Source organism: Lissotriton vulgaris, chromosome 7, assembly GCF_964263255.1.
Source record: "Lissotriton vulgaris chromosome 7, aLisVul1.2, whole genome shotgun sequence".
Classification (NCBI taxonomy): domain Eukaryota; kingdom Metazoa; phylum Chordata; class Amphibia; order Caudata; family Salamandridae; genus Lissotriton; species Lissotriton vulgaris.
In genome coordinates, this window is record NC_141695.1 from 410,639,015 (window position 1) to 410,664,974 (window position 25,960).

Sequence of the window (25,960 nt, forward strand, 5' to 3'; positions counted from 1 at the left end):
CTCCTGGCCTGGCATTCCTATAGTGAGGCAAACAAAGTGGTCCCAGATACTAAAGCAAGTAAATCATAAATAAAAAAATACTTGAATAAATTCAAAGAGAATATAACAACATTGTTTTTAATCACAACGTGTACCATAAACATTATTCATAAAATACATCAATAATTAATCGCAATTAGTGCCCCTAATGAGATGGAAAGGGAAGGGTAGTGGTTGGAAAGTGAAGGGACTGGATAAATAATGAGACAATGGTCACTATGACCTCAATAAAACATAGCTATTAGTTAATTAACACAAACTAAAAATCACAATTCATAAATTGATTAAACAAACTCATGCCTCTAAAGAACAAAATCAAAAATGATGAATCGGGAGAGAGGCTGAAGATAGGAAGGAGTGTCGACGTTTCGACCCAAATTTATGCAGGCATACAGTGGAACCTTGCTAGAGGTTCTTCATCAGGACAGGGACGAGAAAGGGGGCAATAGATCTGCATAGAAAATTAATAGATCGGTATTAATAGTGGTCATGTTGATCCATGTTAATCATAAAATAGTTATAAATGGTCGGTGAGGGAACAATTACCGTGGAAACACAATCATTTAAACCAGGGCAATGAGAGGAATATATACATTTGGAAAACACCAGGTATCAACCGATGGTAGGTTGGACACCACAGAGGGGTGATATCATCCTAATTAAATAAACAGTACCAAGTGTCATGTTAAGGTTGCTTGTACCAGTACGTATGATATCAAAATAAGTTCGAGGATCTCAATATAATGACTGAAAACACAGTAGACCCTTACAGTTGTTACAAAAGTAAATCAAGGTCTCTTAAAAATTTAACAGGGAACTCACTGGAGATGGGATATCGCAGATGGAGCAGCAATACACAGGATATCCGATATCGTGCAATATACCTGTCAAATACGTGACCAAATTTGTTATCTTTTTTTTTCTTAATTATTTTTATTATCAGCACATAATGAGAAGTCAAACACAAAACAGTACAACTATAACAACATTATCTATACATAGAGCTATACAGAAAGGCATAAAAATAGAAACTAAAAGAAGAAATAAATTAAAAAGTATACAAGAAAATTCATACAGTAGGAAGAAAAGAAGATAATGTCCCTGCAAAGAAAAATTTTACAGAAAGTTGCCCCAAATTTTCTCAAATTTAAGAAGAGAACTGGTACCCCTTATTCGAGCTAACCCAGCTTCCATATTGTGGATTTCATTAACCAAAAAACAACATTGCATAATCTGTGGTGGCTGTGGCGATATCCAAGCCCTAGCTACTAAAAGTTTAGCACAGGATAGCAAAATAGTGACCACATTTGTTATCAACAATTGGTGTTAAATGACAGCAATTACTGGCAGGAGGCACATTATAATTTTTACCTTATCAATGGAACATTGTCGTTTGATAGAAGGAGAATCCGCCGCATGGGTCAGGATCCTACAAAGAGTAGATTGGCAGAAATGGGGTCACCGATTTGTATAATGAAAGAGTTTGTCGAGACAGCAGCAACTCAACATTAGCATACCTGAGAATCTTAATGGAGTCGCAGGCCCCCAGGGGTTCCCATGTGGTTGATCTCTCCAGTAGTGGACCAGACCGTGTTCTATAAAGCATTAACAATTACAGGCTTAGTAGTAGTAGTCGCACGAATTTGGCCACAGTTGTAATTGTGCTATAGTCAGATAAGGAAGGATTATCGCATACCTGACACGTTGAAATCGCTGGACTTTAAAGGGGGTCTGGGTTCTATAATGCAGGTTTGTTGAGGTTGGTGATAAAGACAGCCTCCGAGAGGGGTCCAACTTCTAGAAAGGTATAGAAGTAAATGCTTTTAATTATTTACACAGATACTGCCCAATACCTTTTTACTCCATAGCAAAGTCATAGAAAGCATACCTTTAACAATTCTCGGACTGTCGCAAGGGTCTTTTATTAGCGTACTGTAGTAAGAATATAACGGCCGCATAAGTCGGTCAAAAGTCTGAAAGTACAAGAGACCGACGGATAATTACTCACGTACCGTTATAACAGAGATACTACTATTTGGAGCAAAGTTTGGACATGCATACCTGAAGGAGTAATTCAAGGGCTTATACGGGGGTTCTGTTCATCCAAGTTTGTCGGCGATCGGCGTTCGAGTGAAAGTGATATTGACTTCCTAGGTCAGAGTTCCGATCACGTGACCGCACATTTCAATAGAAAAGGAAAACAGACTGCCCGGGGCTGACTTACAATGGGCAGTCGAATGAAATTCTGAATAAATCATTAATGTAACGACCTGAAGGGGTTTATTTACACTCAAAAGAAAAAGTATAAAAATACTCGGAAAAGTTATAAATTATATTGAAATGTGCGGTCACGTGATCGGATCTCTGACCTAGGAAGTCAATATCACTTTCACTCGAACACCGATCGCTGACAAACTTGGATGAACAGAACCCCCAAACTTTGCTCCAAATAGTAGTATCTCTGTTATAACGGTACGTGAGTAATTATCCGTCGGTCTCTTGTATTTTCAGACTTTTGACCGACTTATGCGGCCGTTATATTCTTACTACAATACGCTAACAAAAGACCCTTGCGACAGTCCGAGAATTTTTAAAGGTATGCTTTCTATGACTTTGCTATGAAGTAAAAAGGTATTGGGCAGTATCTGTGTAAATAATTAAAAGCAGTTACTTCTATACCTTTCTAGAAGTTGGACCGCTCTCGGAGGCTGTCTTTATCACCGAATTCAACAAACCTGCTTTATAGAACCCAGACCCCCTTTAAAGTCCAGCGATTTCAACGTGTCAGGTATGCGATAATCCTTCCTTATCTGACTATAGCACAACTACAACTGTGGCCAAATTTGTGCGACTACTACTAAGCCTGTAATTCTTAATGCTTTATAGAACACGGTCTGGTCCACTACTGGAGAGATTAACCACATAGAAACCCCTCGGGCCTGCGGCTCCATTAAGATTCTCAGGTATGCTAATGTTGAGTTGCTGCCTGTCTCGACACACTCTTTCATTATACAAGTCGGTGACCACATTTCTGCCAATCTACTCTTTGTAGGATCCTGACCCATGCGGCGGATTCTCCTTCTAGCAAACGACTATGTTCCATTGATAAGGTAAAAATTCTAATGTGCCTCCTGCCAGTAATTGCTGTCATTTAACACCAATTGTTGATAACAAATTTGGTCACGTATTTGACAGGTATATTGCACGATATCGAATATCCTGTGTATTGCTGCTCCATCAGCGATATCCCATCTCCAGTAAGTTCCCTGTTAAATTTTTAAGAGACCTTGATTTACTTTTGTAACAACTGTAAGGGTCTACTATGTTTTCAGTCATTATATTGAGATCCTCGAACTCATTTTGATATCATACGTACTGGTACAAGCAACCTTAACATGACACTTGGTACTGTTTATTTAATTAGGATGGGGTCATGATATCACCCCTCTGTGGTGTCCAACCTACCATCGGTTGATACCTGGTGTTTTCCAAATGTAATTATTCCTCTCATTGCCCTGGTTTCAATGATTGTGTTTCCACGGTAATTGTTCCCTCACCGACCATTTATTTTATGATTAACATGGATCAACATGACCACTTTTAATACCGATCTATTAATTTTCTATGCAGATCTATTGCCCCCTTTCTCGTCCCTGTCCTGATGAAGACCCTCTAGCAAGGTTCCACTGTATGCCTGCATCAATTTGGGTCGAAACGTCGACACTCCTTCCTATCTTCAGCCTCTCTCCCGATTTATCATTTGTGATTTTGTTCTTCAGAGGCATGAGTTTGTTTAATCAATTTATGAATTGTGATTTTTAGTTTGTGTTAATTAACTAATAGCTATGTTTTATTGAGGTCATAGTGACCATTGTCTCATTATTTATCCAGTCCCTTCACTTTCCAACCACTACCCTTCCCTTTCCATCTCATTAGGGGCACTAATTGCGATGAATTATTGATGTATTTTATGAATAATTTTTATGGTACACGTTGTGATTAAAAACAATGTTGCGATATTCTCTTTGAATTTTTTCAAGTATTTTTTTATTTATGATCTATTTGCTTTAGTATCTGGGACCACTTTGTTTGCATCACTTATCTACCCAGGTCCCAGCGACTTATTGGGTCAACCCGTGTTTTTACAGCACATGGCATTCCTATAGACCAGCACACTGCCCTCCCAGCAACCGGGCTTATCCACTTAACTCTGACCAATCAGGGCAGACCACTGAAAGGCTGAATTTGGATTTACAAACAAGAAAGTCTCATAACGTATTGTATTTACACTTTAGGAGAAATTCAACAATATAATATTATTGGATTTACTACTACCATTCTGGGAAGTCTTTGAATGGTCCGGCTAGTCCTCTCCTATCAATATTTATTCATCAATAACTTCCTACCATGTTAACCTATGGGCCAAGGGGTTTGCAATGGGGAAAATTACTTGGGCCACTTTTCAAGAACCAGGGCTTATAAAACCATATTTAATAAGTATTTCCCTAATTTCTACAGGACCCCCACCCACTGTGCAACTAGGGGAGACTTCAGGGGTTCCGAATCTGCAGAAATCATGCCGATTATCCTTACCCAATTTTTCTAGCATCAAAGTCGAATTTGAGCAGCTCTTTAGCGTAATATGGGGAGTGACATGTAAAATGTCACTTTACCCAGGCATATTAAAACTCATTTTATAAGGGGGTACCTTATAGATAACTAACCCCCCACCACTGGGATACCTAGGGGTGACCCTGGAGGTCCCTATTATGCACAACATGGTAGGTTTTCATTTATAAGGGCCCCTACCCCCAAAGTCGAGTATGGGCAAAATGTAAGGTTTAAAAGCTGTCCTGGCCACCAGGGATGCTTTTAAACTGACCTCAGGCTTCAGCACTGCACACATGCTAGTGCAGAAAATCTGCTGGCCTCTAAACTGCCATGCCCCAGGATACTGAGACTTCTAGGTAGTTTCAATCCCCTGCCCTATTACATACTAGGGGCTTATGGGGTAGGTTATGCCAATTACAGGGTACCCCACCATACCATAGTGTACCCTAGTGTATGTTGGGTGTCTTAACTGTATTCTAATGTGTTCCTTTTAGCTTGGCACTGGCCCTGGGCCTGGTTAAACAGAGTCAGGGGTCAGTCGGAGTCAGTTACCACCAGTTCCAGTCAGCAAAAAGTTGGGGGGTGTCCAGAGCACAGGATGACTTTGCAACAATGAGCAACTTGAGGGACGGTGGTGACATAATGTGGCAGTGGCCCCAGGGTAACAAGGCTGATTGACTTTTATAATTCCGTTCTGGGACAAACCCTGCCTGCTCCGGCGCCACGAGGTCAGGGACAAGGAGCGCTAAACGAGTGGCCAGCACTTTGGCATACAGTTTGGTATCCACATTTAATAGTGACAGTGGCCGATATGAGCCGCAAACTTCAGGGGGCTTACCGGGCTTCAATATCGTTATCAGCAGGGCCTCGCTCATGGTGGGAGACATCGACCCGTCTGCACAGATCTCATCGAAAAGGGTGATCAGGTGGGGCATAAGTTTGTCCAGAAAAGCCTTGTAGAATCCCACAGTAAGACCATCTGCTCCGGGGGCGCTACCTGCTCTCATCCCCCCCCAGAGCTTCCCGTATCTCATCCTCTTGTACCGGCGCAGCCAGAAACTCCCTCATCGAATCCGGCAGGAATGGTATCCTAATGTAGCTAAGATAATCCTCCATCTCCTCTTCCATGTGAGAGGATTTGGACTGATAAAGATCGGAATAATAATTTTTAAGGGTTTCAATAATCTCCGTTTCGTCCGTGAGGGAATGCCCAGTGGGTGAAAGCAATTCGTCTATTATCAAAGGCTTCCTCTCCTGCCGCATAATTCGCGCTAGAACTGAGCTGGGCCATCCCCCTCCCCATACACCCTTGCCGTGGCATACTTGCCCATATGCTGCACCTCTCTGTCAGCCTCCTCATGATATTCAGCTAGCAGTGATTTAAGGTGATCCGCAGTTTCCGAAGCGGGCCGCCGCCTTGTTTCTCCTCCAGATCTTTCAGTTGAGTTTCGAGAGTCCGCAACCGTTGCCTAATGGCCTTGAGTACACTGGAGTGTTTGGCCATGGCCATTCCCCTGATGTATGCCTTAAACGCATCCCACAGGGTCAGGAAGCTATCCACAGAGCCTAGGTTCGTTTCAAAGAAAGCGTCAATGTCTTCCGCAAGGCCACCCCTGAACCCCTCATCTAGAAGTGAGTAGGGAGGGAATCTCCAAGTGAACAGGGGGATTCTTTTCGCCGGGACCACCAGCTTCAGCACCAAGGGGGAATGATCCGAGAGTGTACGGGGCAGCACCTCACAGCTACGGACACCTGCAATTATCGATTGTGAGGCAAGGAAGTGATCAATGCGTGTATGTATATCATGGTAGGCCGAGTAGTGTGTGAACCCTCCCCGTGTGGGGTGCCTAGTGCGCCAGACATCAACCAGGTCTAGTTTCATCATTTCCGCCTGCATAAGGAGGGCCGCGGCCGCCTGGCGACGCGTCGGACCCCTTGATCTGTCCTTATCAGGGTCGTAGACAAAGTTAAAATCCCCCCCCCATAACATCCTGGAGGTCTCATAGGGCCGACAACGCGTTGATAACCCAGCGTAAAACTCGGGGTGGTCGTAGTTGGGCCCGTAAACATTAACCACTACCAGGTTCAAACCTTTACCTAAGCATCGTGCAATCAAGTAGCGCCCCTCAGGGTCCGCCTCGATTAGGGACAGCCGTAGTTGCGAGCGCGGATTGACCTATATGAGTACTCCCCTAGAGTGTGTGGTGAATCCCGCTGCGAGACAGTTACCCCTAACGCCTGTGGTATCAAGCATCTTACTCTGGGGAGGGAGGTGTGTCTCCTGTATGAGTGCAAGATCAACATGGTGTCTATGTAGGTAGTTTAACACCTTCCTAAGCTTGCGATGATCATTCAGACTCCTCGCATTCCATGTTAATGCATTCAGGGAATCGGGTCCACCATCAGTGGTCATTCTACCTACGTCTGCCATTTCTGGAGAGAGAACAGTGTAGCAGCTAACAACATTTCCCCTTTGCTGTTAAATATTTTCCACAAACATACAATAAGAGCAACAGTTCCTTCAAGATAGCATTCATTTAGCAGTCTGCATGGCGTACCCACTAGAACCCGCCATTTGAAACCATAACCTCCCTCAACCTGTGCCCCCCCCCCCACACCCACTGCAGACCTCCCCCAACCTGGCCTGACAGGGTCCAATCCCACCTTCAGAACTCAAAAACGTAGAACCATCCTGGGGTTCCCCAGATATAGTGCACCTGGGGTCAGCTTGAGCTATGCGCGCTGGGGCAGAGGTCGCTAGAGGAAACACATAAGAGGACCACATGTGCGTAACGTACTGTCGCTGCCCCAGGCGCCATCACCATATAACATGTCCATCAAGAAAGAACAAACACTCAGTGCTGTCTCCAGGCAGACCCCAACACAGTCTCGTGCCGCAGCTCTGCATTCAAAGTTCAGGAAAATGTGAGAGAGATTGACAACAAAGAAAAAAGAGCGATCTCACCCAACTGCCAGACTTCAGAAGTGTCATAAATGCCTTTGCTTCAGTGTGCCGGGAGTCCAAACCGCATGGAGTCTCAGCTGTGCAGCGCCTCAGCGCGACTGCACTGCGCTGCATCAGACAGTTACCAAAGTGAACCTCTCAGTTGCTGGCTGGGGCGTCACTCCTGTTCATCCAGCCTGCTACTGTCTGCTAGGTCATCGGATTCTCTGTTAGGGCTGGTTCTCTGCTCCTTGGTCCACTCCTTAAGCGATTTCTGAAGAGCCTTAGGATCGGTGAAAGAGTGTGAGTGCCCTCTCCTGTTTATTCGCAATTTCGCAGGGTACAGCATTGCGTAATCGAGTCCCAGTTCACGCAATTGTCTTTTGCAGGGGGCAAAGCGCCTCCGTTCCTCTTGGACTTTCGCCGTGAAGTCAGGGTACAAGGAAATATCCATGCCTTCGTACCGCAGTTTCCCTTTCTCTCTGGCTACCCTCAGTGCGGCATCTCGGTCTCTGTAATTCAGCAGTTTCGCTATGATCGGCCCCCGTAGGAGGTCGCTGAGCCAAGGTTCGGTGCGCGCTTTCAACAACAAACATCGGGGAGAAGACATCTTCTCCCAGCAGAGTAACTAGCAGCTTCTCCACAAACAGTTCCATCCTCCCGGTTTGAGTCGTCTCCGAAATTCCTGTAATGCGAATGTTTGAGCGCCTCGAGCGTGCCTCCAAATCCTCCGACTTCTCCTGAATAACTTGTAGGAGTCTGGAGAACTGCTTACGATCCTTGTCCCATTCAGTTTGTGCCTCCTCCACCTCTGTGATGCGCCTCTCCGACATATCGAGCCTTTCTGCATGCTTGTCAACCCTCTCCGCCATGCGATCCATACGGTAGGTGAGCGCGTCTATCTTCGTACCTATGGACGCCATACTTTCCTGTAGCCACCGTACCATGGATACCAGCATGTCCTTAATGTCGGTATAGAGCGTGTTTTCGGGACCCGCACTCTTTGCTGGGGGATCAGGCTGTTGCTCTTCAGGGGCTTTCGACTTGCGTTGATCAAAGGCCAATTTGGATTGTGTTCTGTCGTTTTTGCCCATGATTGATTGTCTGAGGCGGTAGGTGCCGCACTTCTCGGTGCTGGTATTCAGCCTTTGCGTGCAGCTGAGAAAGAGTGACAGGTACACTGCGCTTCGCTGTCTGGCCGCACCTTATCCTGTCCGCGGCCCCCACTGTGTCTGCGCCTCGTCGTCCTATCCGCTTATTCCACGCCGAAGGCCGTGGTGTGTGGGCTCACGATGCAGCGACCACAAGGGCAGGCCGACTTCTTCCCACAGCCGGCTCCCGCCCCTGACTCCAGCGGCGGCCGTGCTAGTGGGCCTGCAACTCCTTGCCTGGCAGCTGCCTCCGCGTGGGCACCGCTAATGTCCAAGGGCGCATACACACACGGCGCTTAGTGTCCGACTGTTTAGCTGCACTCCCCTCACCAAGTCCTGAAACAGTAGTGGCAGTTTGCGCAGTACACTCAGCGCAACTCAGCACACCGCGGTCCCTTCCAGAAATGAGAGGGGGGGCAGAAGGGGCCCAAGTCCTGTTGTTCGTGGATAGGGGGGATCTGTGTCGCTACTGGGACAGGGTGAGACAGCGAATCCGCAGGTCAGGACCCACCTTCGCCGCACAGTCGCCGTTGCACTCCCGAGGCGACACCTCTCTGGGCCCTCAAGGTCCGAGCGTGCAATCACTGAGGGCTCCGCAGCGCTGCCCAACCACTTGTGACTCTGTGCGATGGGGTGGGGGGGCGCCGCCGAACTCCCAGACTTGAGGCGCCCCAACAATCACCGGGCCGTAGCTCAGGGCCAGGCCCACCGCCCACGTGTACTTCGGCTGGCCTTCTACGCCGACCTACGCAGTCCTGCACCGGCCTCCGCCAGGCCTCTCACCTCTCTGCCCGTTGTCAGTTCCTGCCTCCGTAGTCGTGTGCCGGGCCGTCGAGCTATCGGGGCCGCCCACTGGTTCCGAAGCCCGGGGCAGAGGTCGCTCGCCGTCCCGCGGGACCTCGTCGCTCCACTGGCCGCACGTCTGGTCACGTACGCCGGCCAAGCACCTGGGCAAGACCGCTGCTTCAGGGCCTAGGTCCGCCGGGTTTTCGTCACCTTGTCCCGCAGTAAATTGCACCAGTTCCGCCGCGAGAAGGCAGCCGAGTGTGTCTCACGGTCCACCCTCACAGCAGAGCTCACTGGTAAGGGTTAAGTCCCGTCGATGGAGGATATTATTGAGGATTTTGGAGGTGATGGCGCGGAGCTCAGCGCTCATGCGTCCGGCATCGACGCTTGCAAGCTCCGCCCCCACAAAGAAGTTGTTTCTGAAGATTAGCAAGCAAAGACTTGCAATAATCTAACTTGGACAGAACGAGAGCAGGGGTCAATGTTTTTGGATAGAACAAGGGCAGAGGTCAATGTTTTTTGAAGCTCATGAGGTATAAATGGAAACACTTTCTAAGCAGTTTTAGAGTTAGGAAGGTGGAGGAAGTGGTGGCATTAATCTGGTTTTTGAAAGATAAGAGTGGCATCAAAAATGATTCCCATGTTTTTAGCTTTTGTGGTGGGTGTGAGAAGCACACCTAATACTTGTGACCACCACTTAGGTGACCTGAAGGATGGATGTATTATTACCGAAGAGGAGGACCTCAGTATTACCCGAGTTCAGTTTTAGGTGTGACGCAAACCTCTATGTCAGATTTATGAAGTCATGTGAAGCCAATTTGCGTAGCTTTGAATGGCTTCAAAAATCTGTAGCAACGCAGCGTAAATAGCGCCATAGCTTTACCCTGTACAAGGGAGGCATTACATGGGCATTGCAGTGGGTGTTCCAATGCAACTTCCTTGGTTTTTGACACATACCCAGATCTACAAGGACTTATAAACCTGGGAATGTGCCAAAAAGATGCGCCTCCCAGGGAGAGGTGTAATGAGGAGAAATATATTTATTCCTTCTCGTTTTTCTACTTTCTATGGATGCTGAATTCTGCAGCATTCATAGAAGGAGGAAAAAGCCTCTCTGGTTTGTTTTTGGGCCGGAAAGTGCCACTTCCTGGACAAAAACAATCCCAACTACACTACAGATACCATTGCACCACGATGCAAGGGTGCCTACGTTGGCGCTAGGCTGCCACAACGGTGCTAGCAGAGGCGGAATGGACAGGAATGATCCATATTCAGCCCTTTCCCTGTGACGCAGGACAGCACAGCAAGGTAACTCTGTGACTTGCTGCACTGCCCCGTGCCACACATTTTCATATTCATGGCCCTGAGGATCCAATTAAAGGTGGTCCGTTAGATTACGGTCCCTGTGCAAACACTGGTTTGCGAAGGGATCACAACTACCAGTGATGGGATGTTCATTGCACTGAGTAATTACCACGTGCAATAAAGTTTACACCCTTTGATAAATGTGAGCAGGTCAAACCTTACAGGGGACATGCAGATTTAGGTGCAGTACGTACCAATATCTCCACGTTATTCCGCAACAAGTTGGAATACACAATAATTAGTGCATCTGAGAAATTCTGAACTGCTCTATGTCGGACTTTATTGGATGTGATAATTATTGCATCCGACAAGGACCACTTCTTATCATGCCCCAGTTGTTCTATAATTGAGGGTTCTTCCAGGCTAGAAAACATCATGGGCTGGTTTCCTAGTGTACTTGTAAAAGACTAACCACAACAATTGCAATGCTGTGCAAAAAGCTAATGTCAGAATCTATAAAGTTCGTGCAGCTTATTTTATACCTGGCCTCATATGTTAGTATGATATGTACCTGCTGTCATATGCACTTTACATACAGTGTAGGATGAGTCAAATACCATGTTCTATGTATCTTTTATGTGTCTTATACGTCTTCTCTTGAAAAAGGACGATCTACTGCGAAATGAGACGCGTAAGAGACATTTAAACATACACAAACATTCATACCTTCTTGGCAAGGTACCACCATGCCATGTTTTGCAGACTCTAAGCTTTGAGAGTTTGGCTGATGCAGATCAATCACTGGGTGCTGCTCATTCCAGTCTTCTTTCAACTTCTCCAGGTTTGTGGCCCATTTCTCGGTTAAAAGTGCCTCTGATGCAGGAGTCTGATCCACTGATGCAAAAAGGCAAAGAGAAGTGGAAGGTGCCCTGGAGACTACCCTGAGGCCTGCAAACAAGAATAATGATTTTAAATACTGTGCTAATTGTGGATGATCACATTCACAGTGAGCATGAGACAGATGCAGAGATTAACTGAAAATATTGGGTGATGTGGGAAATTCTTCACACAGGGCACACACACTCTTGTTTCGGATAAGTTTTTAACTCAACATCTTTCAGCTTTTAGGTGCCCTTGGAACAATGTAGATGGCTAGTGTTTTTGACTTGATCAGTTTCAGTCCGTGTATAACCACATACTGATAATGACTAAAGGTACATCAACATACAGCATGAATGCCGGAGGTTTATGACTACCATAATACAAGTTCTCTAACTCAAGGATGTCACAAATGCTACAAAGATGCTGAAAACGCTGCCCAGTGTGCTAAGTATTCATATTGTATCAAGCAGTGGGCATCTTTCCTTTGCAAACAAAATGCTACAAATAAATAGTTAGGGAATACTATTACAGATGGTTGTGGGTCATGGGCTGAGATGCAGAGGATGGAAGGGCCAAAAGATGGATGGGGTAGTAAAAGTGCTGATAGATGAAAGGGCAAGTGGATAGAAGGATGATGAATGGACAGATATAATAAAGAGGGAAAAAGTCTATAAAAGAAGAAAAGATGGATGGAAATGTGGATTGATAGAGTGATGAATAGATATACAGGTGAAAGAATGGATGGATGGAATGGTGAAGGAATAGACAGATGAAAGGATAACTACCTAATAGGTTGAAATGATTAATGGAAAAATGAAAGGGAGGAGGGTGCAAGGAAGAATGGTTTGCTCGCTTAGCTGCTCTGCGTGTTTAGAGATGTGGTGAAAGTGGGGGTATTTGAATTTTCTGGTTATTCCCCAGTTTATGATACAATATTTATATCAGACTATATTACGACTACAATAGTCTGGAACTACACCTCAGTAGGGTCTATGTCACATGCAATGGCACTTAAGTCCTTCAGTGTGAAAGTGCTGTAAAACATGTTACTGATCCCCATCTCAGTGAATACCACGCAGGTAGACCCAGACAGAAGACAAGAAGGACTGAAGCCTGTGCCATGTAGGTAACACAGGGAGGGATCGTGCCTGTTTGCTCCAGTATAGTTATCAATTTTAAGGTTGATAATGGGACCACTGACTTGGTATGTCACTAACGTGCTTCAGTCAAAACAGCAAACTCTGCAATATAGATGCAATACCCTGATAGCAAGAGTGGAGCCCACCCCAATTAAGGCCTAAAGCTGCCCATATACACCATTGGCATCTCTTTAAAACCTCAGGTCTCAATAGCACTAAGATGCAGAGGAGGTGTTTTCAAAAATGAGGCTGGGCAGTGAACTCCGCTCTTTTTGCAGAGTTTTCTGCATTTCGCAGAGGTCGCAGAGTGTAGAAAACTCCGCTCCACGTAGTGCAGCAAAGTTTTTTCCCTGCTTGCGAACGGTAAGTTGACGAGTGCCACCTGCCGCTCGGGTAGAATTTCGACCCAAGCAGCAGGAAGATCAGCGTGTACGTCAGTTTGCACTGCACTCCGCCACTTACGGAACTCTGCAGAATGTTTATGTCAATTCGCAGAGTTCCACGTACCAAAACTCTGCGAAATACTCCCAGGCCTACCAAAGATGTGATCTCCTATCCATCTGGAAATGGCAGAAAAACACCATTAGTGACCAGAAGGGAGCTCTCCCTAGTCCAAGTCTGTTTTACATGGGGCCATCTGGCCTGCGCATGCAAAGCATAAAAACATGAGCATAAAAAACAAATTCATATCACAAGAGGGAAAAAAGTGCAAGTAATTTGAAATACGGGAAAAAAGAAGTGGAGGAGGTGCTCTATATTAAAACAGGAATATACAAACTAGAAGGGGGCAAAATAAAAAAGACGTGAAAAGGGACACATTTTTTGCAAACAACTTATCACTGGTCTTAAGTTGGGAAGGGATATTGGCCAAAGAACTACACTGACCTAATACCCAGTCGTAATGTACTTTACCAATTCATCCGATGTAGGTAAGAGCCATTAAACCTAGTAAGTAATTATAATCAAAGTATGGGGGGATGCATTTGACACGCACTTACTTGTCATTATGTGTTCAATGCATAATCTATTGCAACATACATAAGATTCCATAAATAAGGGAAATGTCTGAGTTTAAATACTTATAGCTGTTTTTTAATCACAAGGAAAGCAATAGTCCTTCGATCCATGTAATGACCTGTCTTTCTCTCATGACAGGAACTCAACCCAGAATGTCTTCCCTAGAAGCTTCACAACAACGATAAGCGCTATGGGCCACATATACGTATCTTTTTTGTTATCGCAGAATCAGGCCATTTGCGACCACAAAAGAGCCTTTTTGTATGTAAAGAACACTATTTTGCAATTCAGTAACCTTTTACTGAATCGCAAAATGGGTTAGCGATTCGGTATTAGGAAGGGGCGTGTTAAGAGATTCCCTTCCTAATATCGACTCACAGTGGAATGTAAGAATGTTTTGCAATCGAAATGCGGTTGCAAAATATTCACATTGTGCCACCAACTTGAAGTTGGTGGTAACCCATTTGCAAGCAGGAAGGGGCCCACAGGGGAACTCTTCCCTTTTTGAATGTATGCAAAAAAGTTTTTTAAGAGCTGGCAGAAGTCCCACGTACCACTCACTGCCTATTCTTAAAAAAAAAATGAAAAGAAAAGGTAGAAAACTTTTAATTTTTGTTTTTGAAACTCATCCCGTTTTCCCCTTTAAGGAAAATGGGCTACATTAAAAAAAAAAAAAGTTGCTTTAATTAAAAGCAAGCACAGACATGGTCTGCTGTCCCCAGCAGGCCACCATCCTTGTATTTTTAGCGATTCTCAATGGGTTGCAAGTTGCGACCTATCTCATGAATATTAATGAAGTATGTCAATTGCGACCCCATTAGGAATCACTAAATGTTTAATAGACACATTAACACATTAGCACATAGGTGTTTGCAATTTCCTAATAGCAAATTGCAAAAATTCGCTATTAGGAAATGTCTAAATGAAACCTACATATATGTGGCCCGAGATGCATGAAGCATTTTACAGGTTGCAAACAGCCCAAAACTGTAAAGTTCCATAGTTTCTTTTTAAACGCATCCAGGTTTCCCTTAAAGCAAATGGGCTGCATGCACAAAAAATAATTGTTTTTTTAAAAAGAAATCATTATAAAGCAATCACAGACATGATGATCTGCAGAGTTCTGAAGGTCACAATCCCTGTGACGGCTGCGATTTCTAATGCGACCTACCTCCTTAATATTCATGAAGTCTATTTCCGACACACCAGGAATCGCTATTGAAACTCAAAGCAGTTTCGTACATTAGAAATAACGATTTCCTAATTGCAATTTGGAGTGAATCGCAATTAGGAAATCGGTATTGCTAATGTTAGTACATCTGGCCCCTACAAGTCTCGTCGGCTCTTACTATGACCACCTGACCCTTTTCTTCCACTCGACCTTTCTAGCAATGGGACTTATTGCTGTAATTCTCCCAGTCACATTGACAGAGACATTCAAGTCGCAGTTTTATACCCAAAATTACCCAACTCTAGATTCCTTGAAGACTACGGTTCACTACCTCAGCCAGATAGCGCCTTTAGGTACAACTGTATTACTTTTTCACTATGCCTGTGCTACATTGTATTACATCTATATTAAGGACCGCACATGTATAGGCTTTATTTTATCATAGATTATTAAGAGAGTGATCAGACACTTGCACCTCCCCTGTAAAACCTATAAAAGTATGCTACTCATTAGATAATATATGATGTGTGATTACGTGTGCTGTGCCGCACTTAGTGTGCTCATGTTATGTAGACATAAGATAATTTGTTCAATAAAAATCACTAGAATTTTATCTTGCCCCAGCTTTCATTTCTTTAGTTTTTTCTTTTTTTCTCTCTAACTGCTTTCTGACCCATGGTGCCTTCTCTCTTATATAAAATGTGCTGTTCCAAATTATGTTAAATTTATAATTTTTACGTATTTCTACTAGGGTCTCATTTTTTCTTGTTGTGATGAATTTATTACATCCTTGAAAAAGACATAGGCATGCAAGCCATCTCAAAGGGCAAAACACCTGTTGGCTGATCTAGTAGAATTTGTTAAGTTATGGTTTCATTGTAATTAAAAAACAACTATCAGTATTTATATTCAGTTGCTTCCCCTATATATGGAAATATATGTTAGTTGCAGTGGTTTACACATTTAGCACATAATAATAAGTAAGCTTGTGCCAAATACATCTCCGATACTAAGATTAACAGTGGTGCCTGCCTGCAAGCAGAAATCCAGAGCAAGATTTACTAATACTTTAGGCTTGGTTTGCATCACAAAAGTGACACAAACAGGTGCAAAATGTAGAACTGGGATTTGCCATTTAAAGTAATGCAAAGTAGTTCACTGCGCTACTTTGCAATACAGGGGCATCCCATGGAGGTATGTGGGCGTTTCCCTCAACCACCTATGGTATTTGGCCCAAAGCCCTATCTGCTAACAGTTGTAAACAGGGCATTGTCCCAAACAAACAATGCCTATTTGAGGCTGGCGAATGGTAATTTTTTCAAACTTTGCATGTGTGTATTAAGCTATGTCTAAGGATATCATTTTGGAGTGAATGATACCCTTTCATCAGTGGCGGGTGGTGCTTTTACCAGGGAGGGGGTGATTGGGGCACAAACGCAAACATCAACACTCACACACTCAAGCATTCACACACATGTATACACACACACATCCATTCACGTCACTCACTCCCACATATTCATGCACTAAACATTAACAATAAAATCATACTTACCTGCGCAGCTCTACCTCAGATATCCCAGGAGGATTTGCACTGATGCCAATGAGGGTAGGCAGCAGTCCTTCACTCGTCAAAAAGTGGGATGGGGCCATTAACCCCTTCCACGCTGATGACGGAACCGCTTCGTCATCAGCCGCGGTAGCGCTGTGCTGATGACGGAGCGGTTCCGTCATGGCCCGCTCGACGCGCCTGCGTGGAGCGTTCTATTGAGCGGGCGGGGCCATGACGGAACTGCTCTGTCATGAGCACAGCTCAACCAAGGCTGGTGACGGAGCGGCTCCGTCACCAGTATTGGCGCGCCGCGCGGCCCCTGCCGCCCCCTTAGAGCTGTGGCGGAATAGCTGCTGCAGCGAAGGAGGTAAGGCTGCTGACTTCACACCACTCTGTGAGGAGGTGTCAGTGATTGACACTTGGCCCCGGGCACTTCAGGGATTAGAACTGAAGCGCCCTAGTCCAACACAATCAGTGACACTTCCCCTCATCATGAGGGGGCGGGCCTTGAGGTGCTTTGAAGGCTGAAGAGATCCCACCACCAGGAGCTGAGACTTCTTCAGCCCAGCAAAGTTCAGCTCAGGCAACCAGGAGCCTGTGCATTTACCGCATGTCTACTCCTAGCTGCCTGACCTGATAGTAAAGTGTGTCTGTCACACTGACCTGTGCTCAGCCTGACAGAAACTCTTTATGGTGGCCAAAAGGTAAAGGGCCATGACTGCCTTTCAGTAGAAAACCAATTTTAGATATCACGCAGTTACCTTTGCAGCATAGTGCAATGGTTTGTGCGTGATGCCGGGCAGCATTTTTATGTGTCAGATTTGGAAATGACAGCATCAGAAGCTTATCATATTGGATACCGTGCTGCCCTGCTCTCTCCTCCTAATGCAGTGTAGCAACTTTGGTTACGACACTGCATTGTGTTAAAATGTAGTGAATCTGCCCACCATTGTTCACCAATATGATGCCTTACTGTTGCCTGGCTGTAAGACCTTTGAAGCAGTTCTCCAACCTGTAGACTATTCCCAAGACCAAAGAAAGGAAGACACCTATTTACCATGCCAGGGGACTGAATCCCAGCTACAAGCCAGCTACCCATTTCACGCAGGGATCAGTAAGGTAGACATGCCTTCTGCCTTGCTCTGAGAGCTGAGATTGCACCAGGAAGTCCTGAAGGGCAGTGAGCATGTCCTATGCTGTTTTTTTTCTTTCATTATGTTATCATAAAATGCTCAGTGGGGTAATACACCTGGTGCATAACTGTGTGCAACCTGCAGGTCACCTGATGCATCTTTTCAAGACCTTACCTGGCACGTCCCTTGGTCGGTTGCTAGTTGATGAGTTTTTCAAGGCCTGTGCTGAACGGAGTCCAACTTTTGGGCAGATTTCGTTCTCTCCGAGGAAGACATACGTATGCCGTTGAATGGATCTGCATGCGATTTGTGGCTCCTGATCTGCTACTGCCACCACCGCCACCAGGGACTTCATGTCATCGAGCAGACGTTGCAAAGAACTGTACCCATAGCGGGCGAGATCCAGTGGGTAGCCATGAGTACAGTGAAAAAGTCTGCGGAATTCTCCAAAACTTAGTCCTTGTGGAGCCTGGAGCACGACCACGAGAACCTCTGATTCCAGGATGTGGTCCATGGTCCATCTGAAAAAAACTGAGAGGATATCTTCTCTAAAAATTGGATATGTTGAGGGAATTTGAATCTTGAACAACAAATCTAACACCAAAAATATCTGTTAGCTGTACACAGGACATCACTCTCTTGCTTGTCGGACCCTAGCCTCCGCTTCCGGTGACAGGGTTTCAGTGTCTTGCAGTGAGTCCCTTGCCTCCACCACCCCTACCACTGCCTGCCCCGTTCTAGTGATAAACAGAAAGCTTCAGGTCTCAGAGCTGCTAGTTCTCAGCATTACTGTCTCTGCTCCTATCCTGCCGCTGTCCTCAGTAGCATAACATTAGCCCCCGGTGGTGCAGAAGGGACGAGGACCAGCAGGCCCCCCTATGCCCTCCGCAGTGCAGGGGGAGAGGGGTCAGGTCCAGCAGGCCCTCTCGGCACTATGCACGGGCTGCGTGCCCTTAGCCTGAGAGCTCCTGACTGGACCCGGAGCATTGGGGGCCCCCTTCATGTACTATGGGGGACGGGGGCGCTAAGTTTCTTTACTCCACTGCCTGTCCTGTGGTAAGAAAAAGATGGTTTTAGTGACCCTGTGATGTGCAAGGCAACGGACCCTACATAAGCCCTGCACCGGTTGCATACTGATACCAGAGTACTTCAGACTTCAGTCGATAACGATAAAACCGTAATGTCAGCATTCTTGTGACTCATCCATATGACGCGCTGACATGTACTAGGAGGAATGAAGCTCGCCAGGGTCTGATAACATATATCAGTATTATGACGGATGTATTCTGTAGTGTGTGACCCGATGAACCTCGGAAGGGGGGGAAACCTTATGTGCATTTTTTAACATCATCCGGACACGGACAACATCCTTGCGGACAATGTTACTTGAAAGCCACACTGCTCTCTGGCTTCAAAGCACCTTATTTTTTACCTTGAAGTGTTGAAAGCGACATGACGAAGAAGGGAACCGTAGAGTAGTAACACGGTCACCTCAAGACAAAGTGCGGTGCCAGCTTTATTGTCCAGGGTGGAGCTAATCAAGGTGCCATCTGACCACCCGTCAAATGTATCACAGTGACTTGTACACTCGCATCTGCAGAGATCCGCCACTCAAGTGTTACTTAGGACAACTGCTAACCCCAACAACGCCCCACCCTTCCCTCGTCACTATATTAAGTCCCAATCACGTTTGGCAATAGGAACATTTGTAATTTCAAAAGGTTAAGTTAAAGTCATATTATAGTGTGATCTTGGACAAAGTGCTTCAAGACACAGTGCCGAAGTACGCACATCCGTAAAAACTGATGAGAAGCGGGGCGATTATTGTTATTTAATGCTGTATAACTTCCTGGACACCAACCGTGTAAGGTTCCCCGTGCCTGTTTAGGGAGCGCCAGCGGTTGCCACATTGCTTGTACCTGCAGTGAAGCCCGTCCTGCCTGTCTCCCAGAGACCCAGTGTCCTAACGGCTCCGCTATGCCTGCCTCTTTCAGAAGGACCGCACTCTGCCATGCAGCATCCCTGCCTTAAACGAAGCGGGGTTACAATCTAAAACCAGCAACAACGCATTGATAAATAGCGCACCCACCTGCGCAGCCTCCTGCCTCCGGTTCCCTTGATTCCACTGACTGCTTCCTCACAACAACAGATTACATGGTAACTCTTCGGAATTTCAGTTTCGATTCTTCCGTGTTTAGGTTTAAGCATGACACGCAGCGGCGCCCTCGCGTGCTGATAGGCTGGGGACCAGCCCAAGAGGGTGGGGTTTGTGACACAGCCACTGTCACTAAGCCGATTCGAAACTGTGGAGTCGGGTGTTTTCTTCTTAACAAATGATACTGATGTGTCACGCACGCACGCCTCGGTTTCGATGCGATTGTTATGAAGCGATCACAAATGTGGGACAGCTAAGAGACACGCAGAGTATAAAACAAGATAACAAAGCAATATAGTAACATAACCGAGCATTAACAAGCATGGCATAAAGTAACAAACAATCAACAGAACAAACATACCAGGAGAGCATAACACAGCAGAACTAAACGTAATAGGATATGAGAACACCATGGTGTAACATAAGGTAGGCGACTGAGAAAAACAGAGCTGCTTTTTATCAGAGGCTTCTGAATCATGTCAAATAAACAAGAGTGAAACACGAGTTTTCTGCGATGTTATATGTGACTTCCCCCAAATGCTTTCCCCTGCTCAAATAAGGAGTGCAGAGGCCGCCAAACACAACATGCCCTGTTCCATGTGTATGAGAAAAATGTATGTATAAAAAATTAAAACAAGCATTGGCAATGCCAATAGGCTTGTCTTATGAATGCACTTTCAAACCTTACTGATAAATCCAGGTGCGTTAATGACTACCTTCTCCCATCTGCAAAATGTGAAAAGGGAAGGAGTATGGAGGGATCAATCACTCTTTTATTTTCGTTCAAGGCACCATCAATTACCCTGACATTCTCAATATTTTTGTGATGATAAATATTCATGATTTTGTTAGATACACATGTCATTCGGCAGGACTCTGGCACATCAATTGGTTACACCTGAATTAAACAAAAAATAATACATATAAAGAGTAGACAAATAATAATCAAACATAAATCATTATCATAACCTAACATACAAAAGTACAAATACACAATATATACAACATGTACAATACCGTAATTATTACGTATAATTATGTACACTCATCAATCCGAGTGATACATTTAGAAGTAGTACCCTTCGCACAAGAGGTATCACACCTCTCTCTCATTTAATTAAATGGTGATGGATCAAGCCCTGATCTCTTGACTGGGTAAGAGCATTCTGCATCATTCAGAAACTCTGTCCATCACCACCCCCTTTTCCAAAATTGATTTTGTCCACACTATGTGTGGGAGGGTATACTCAGACGTGAGTCCCTTGCTCATTGCACCATCAGGATTCAAGCAAACCGGCCGAAGACGGCTGTAATGCCAGAAACCGGTCCCCGGGAGCTTGTTTCCTTCCCAGTGTAAGAATTGGCTTTTGTAGTTTGGTTTGCCCTGTTCCCATCATGCACTGGGACAGGAACAGACTAATTTGCATACAGCCAGGTTCTGAAACTGGGATGGTGCAGTGAGCTAAAAAACGGTGATGGATCAAGCCCTGATCTCTTGACTGGGTAAGAGCATTCTGCATCATTCAGAAACTCTGTCCATCACCACCCCCTTTTCCAAAATTGATTTTGTCCACACTATGTGTGGGAGGGTATACTCAGACGTGAGTCCCTTGCTCATTGCACCATCAGGATTCAAGCAAACCGGGCCGAAGACGGCTGTAATGCCAGAAACCGGTCCCCGGGAGCTTGTTTCCTTCCCAGTGTAAGAATTGGCTTTTGTAGTTTGGTTTGCCCTGTTCCCATCATGCACTGGGACAGGAACAGACTAATTTGCATACAGCCAGGTTCTGAAACTGGGATGGTGCAGTGAGCTAAAAAACGGTGATGGATCAAGCCCTGATCTCTTGACTGGGTAAGAGCATTCTGCATCATTCAGAAACTCTGTCCATCACCACCCCCTTTTCCAAAATTGATTTTGTCCACACTATGTGTGGGAGGGTATACTCAGACGTGAGTCCCTTGCTCATTGCACCATCAGGATTCAAGCAAACCGGGCCGAAGACGGCTGTAATGCCAGAAACCGGTCCCCGGGAGCTTGTTTCCTTCCCAGTGTAAGAATTGGCTTTTGTAGTTTGGTTTGCCCTGTTCCCATCATGCACTGGGACAGGAACAGACTAATTTGCATACAGCCAGGTTCTGAAACTGGGATGGTGCAGTGAGCTAAAAAACGGTGATGGATCAAGCCCTGATCTCTTGACTAGGTAAGAGCATTCTGCATCATTCAGAAACTCTGTCCATCACCACCCCCTTTTCCAAAATTGATTTTGTCCACACTATGTGTGGGAGGGTATACTCAGACGTGAGTCCCTTGCTCATTGCACCATCAGGATTCAAGCAAACCGGGCCGAAGACGGCTGTAATGCCAGAAACCGGTCCCCGGGAGCTTGTTTCCTTCCCAGTGTAAGAATTGGCTTTTGTAGTTTGGTTTGCCCTGTTCCCATCATGCACTGGGACAGGAACAGACTAATTTGCATACAGCCAGGTTCTGAAACTGGGATGGTGCAGTGAGCTAAAAAACGGTGATGGATCAAGCCCTGATCTCTTGACTGGGTAAGAGCATTCTGCATCATTCAGAAACTCTGTCCATCACCACCCCCTTTTCCAAAATTGATTTTGTCCACACTATGTGTGGGAGGGTATACTCAGACGTGAGTCCCTTGCTCATTGCACCATCAGGATTCAAGCAAACCGGGCCGAAGACGGCTGTAATGCCAGAAACCGGTCCCCGGGAGCTTGTTTCCTTCCCAGTGTAAGAATTGGCTTTTGTAGTTTGGTTTGCCCTGTTCCCATCATGCACTGGGACAGGAACAGACTAATTTGCATACAGCCAGGTTCTGAAACTGGGATGGTGCAGTGAGCTAAAAAACGGTGATGGATCAAGCCCTGATCTCTTGACTGGGTAAGAGCATTCTGCATCATTCAGAAACTCTGTCCATCACCACCCCCTTTTCCAAAATTGCCTATAGTTTAAAGCCAAATTAAAAAATAATTGGACTCATATATCTGTCGACGCGGTCGCGTTTCAGAAGTCACTTTCTTCTGGCTTCCTCAGTACAAGGGTACACAATATCTGGAGTCTTATCCTGGCTCACAGGATCAAGACAAATCCTTTTCAAAGGGTGTACACCAGTGGTCGAAGTGGGGAAAAAAAAGTAGGGGAACTGTGGGCGGAGAATCAGAGGGCGGGAATAAACTGAAGATTGGATCAGTGGGCGGAGTCTGAGGTGTGGCTAGAAATTGCAAAACATATCAATTTTTAGTATGTTTGGCATTTCACTGACCAGTTACAGCTTATAATGTTATTTAATTCAAACAATGGATAAACAGGTTTATTTGAGGTTTAATATATAAGTTATTTACATTTAATACATTTACAATCTGGGATATGTTTCCAATCACAGAATGTTCCAAATACGCTTATAAGTGGAATCATAAGCCATTTGTGTACGAGCTATGCAGATTCTTTCATCGGCACTTCTCCCTTTTTCTAACCATTTCTGAACATAAAATTCAGGTTTAAATTCTATGACAGGAAGCCCCACAATTTTTCTGAACATTATAGAAGACAAACAATTTATTGATATTCTGTTCTGCAGTGGTGTGAGCACCTCATTCATTACACTAAAGCCCTGTTCACATTCATCAGTGGAGGTACTAACGGTGTCTATAATGTGCACTAATGGTTTCAGGCTTCCAGAGATGCAATTTTTATTTTGTTTGTACTCTCTGAAACCAAGGATGTACTGCCTAGTATCAAATACATGCAACCTCCTACAAACGTTTTGAAATTCTCCCTCACTATATAAGTTGTCGACTGGATATGGATAATAAACTGGTTGTAGGAGTTTCCTTCTATGCACCAACTCTTTGTTTTCCATTTCGTCAATGTTTGTGGTTATGCATGTAGAAACATTTGATGCATTAGTCATGGTCATCCTTTTTCGCAGGTTATTTGCTAAGCTCATAAAGAACTGTGCCCTATTGATGCCAACACAGCCTTTGTTCTGTTGCAGTCCTACACTAGTAAACTACATCCGTTCAGCAGCATTTAATGCAGTTGTAGCAAAGGGCCCAGATGAATCAGCCATTGATTCAAGCACTAAAACCTGCATCTGTATTGAACTATCCGCCTCATATATGGTCATATCATGCCGCAACAGCATTCTAGCTAGGTCACCCAGCTGGAACTTTGCATTGTGCATGTACCACATTGCAAGGTGCAAGCATGATGCAAGGCCCTTGTAAACATTTCCCTTACTCTGGTGTGCATGCAAATCCTGCATTGCCAATCCCTGGTGAGTTGCATTAGTGCTGCTGGAACAAGGCAAATGGAGGCACCAATGGGTGAGGCAGACTGGCCTCAAGTGTCCTGTGACCTCAGTGGCAAAGTCACTGCTGCTCTAGGGTGTGCTGCTTTGTAGGCCTGCCCCAAGACTGGAGGTGACCTTCAGTATGGATTGTGGTGGACAAGGCTTCAAGGTTAACCAACACTGGCCACTGCTAAGGTCCACCTGCTGGTACTAAGAGACCAGGGCTTCTAAGGTCTAGTGGGTCTTCTAATGTGTAGCAGAGGTATGTGCACCCTCAGGAGAGTGGTCTGATGGACTAGTCATGAAGGTTGAATCAGGTTTCCCAGTTTCAAATTATGTAGCTCTGGTCATAGTTCCACATCCTCTCCCCCGAACACCCTTCTGCTCCACTGAGTGAAACTCGCACGGTCTTCAGCTACAACCCAATTCTGCCCCATTATAAACACCTGGGCCCTTATTTATGAGGCCTTGCGTCAGTTTTGCGCCGCCGGTGCGTCACTTTTTGTGACGCACCAGCGGCGTAAAAAATGCGCCTTGTTGCGCCATATTTAAAAAGTGACGCATCTAGGTAGATGCGTCACTTTTTAAACCCCTGCGCCACATTATACCTGCGTCAGGTATAATGTATGCAGAGGGGGCGTTCCCCCGCAAAAAGCCTCGTAATAGTGACGCAGTGAAATCTATGAGATTTCACTGCGTCACTTTTAGGATGCTGTTGCGTCAAAATCTTGCGCCTTCCTCACAGCAGGCGTAAGACTGACGCAAGCCCTTTCACATGGGGCTTTCCCCATGTGAAAGGACGCATTGCTGGAGTTGCGTCACTTTTGTGACACACTCCAGCAATGCGTCACTTTTGCGCTTACAGATACGTCAGAAATACTGACGTATCTGTAAGTCCTTGCGACATGATGCGTCATACATTAAATATTACGCATCATTGGTGTCGCAAGGAGTGCGCAGTGAAAAGTGACGCATCGCTGTTTTCACGCAGCGATGCGTCACTTTTCATAAATGAGGCCCTAGGATGTGACTCAATTCAAATTATGCACTGCCTATAAAAAGTAACAACATTCTGGAAAAGGCAAACACTCATAGGAAATGCAGGATTATGTAAAGCATGAGAAATATAAGCAGAAATTACATGCTACCTTAACACTTTTACTCTCATTGGTCAGAAATCCATGAGTATTTTTTGTCTCAAACATTGAGGACATGAATACAGGGCTCCTCTTGCACACATGTGTTAAGCAGGGCTCAGAAGAGAAACAGCCCCTTCAAGAGAATTTGATCTGACTCACAGAAACCCACAAGGGCTCCTTCATATTCATGTCAGCCAGCTAGCTGCTCAAACATAGTATGGTACATATATATTCAAGTGTCCTGCAAAGGATACCTTTTGAATTGCACTACTTGGCCAACTCTTCTACTCACAAAAAACGAGAGTGATATTGACAGTGAAAGGCAAAATTATATTTTCATTCGGGAAGTGAAAAAAAAGCAGTAACCCACTGAGCTATGAACATAACATATCGCTCTTTGATATGCATGGTACACGTTCTTCGCAGCAGGTGTATTAACCCTGTGTGCTACATTAGATAAGTCAAAACTAAAAACTACCAACAAATAAAACTCCAATCTCTCTCCAGCAGGAAGAGAAACAATCTTAAGACTTTTATTGTTGCAGAAAAATGACTCCGTTTATAAGGAACTCTGCAGTGATTTGTGTGCTTTTAAAAGCGAGTCATTGTATTCCACGACTAATGGC

The 25,960-nt window shown here is 45.1% G+C and overlaps 1 protein-coding gene across 2 annotated transcripts in view; it reads right to left on the minus strand.

The window, feature by feature from the left end:
- Positions 1 to 19,917, minus strand: part of LOC147701756 (uncharacterized) — a 157,216-nt gene extending 137,299 nt beyond the window's left edge. For both annotated transcript variants that reach the window (XM_086930376.1, XM_086930375.1), the window contains exons 1-3: positions 19,820 to 19,917; positions 17,905 to 18,261; positions 11,563 to 11,784 (exon numbers count right to left, since the gene is read on the minus strand). In XM_086930376.1, the coding sequence (XP_086786502.1) occupies positions 11,563 to 11,784; positions 17,905 to 18,244 (562 nt within the window). In that variant the 5' untranslated portion in view covers positions 18,245 to 18,261; positions 19,820 to 19,917. The remainder of the gene's footprint in view (positions 1 to 11,562; positions 11,785 to 17,904; positions 18,262 to 19,819) is intronic.
- Between the last annotated feature and the right edge of the window lie 6,043 nt (positions 19,918 to 25,960).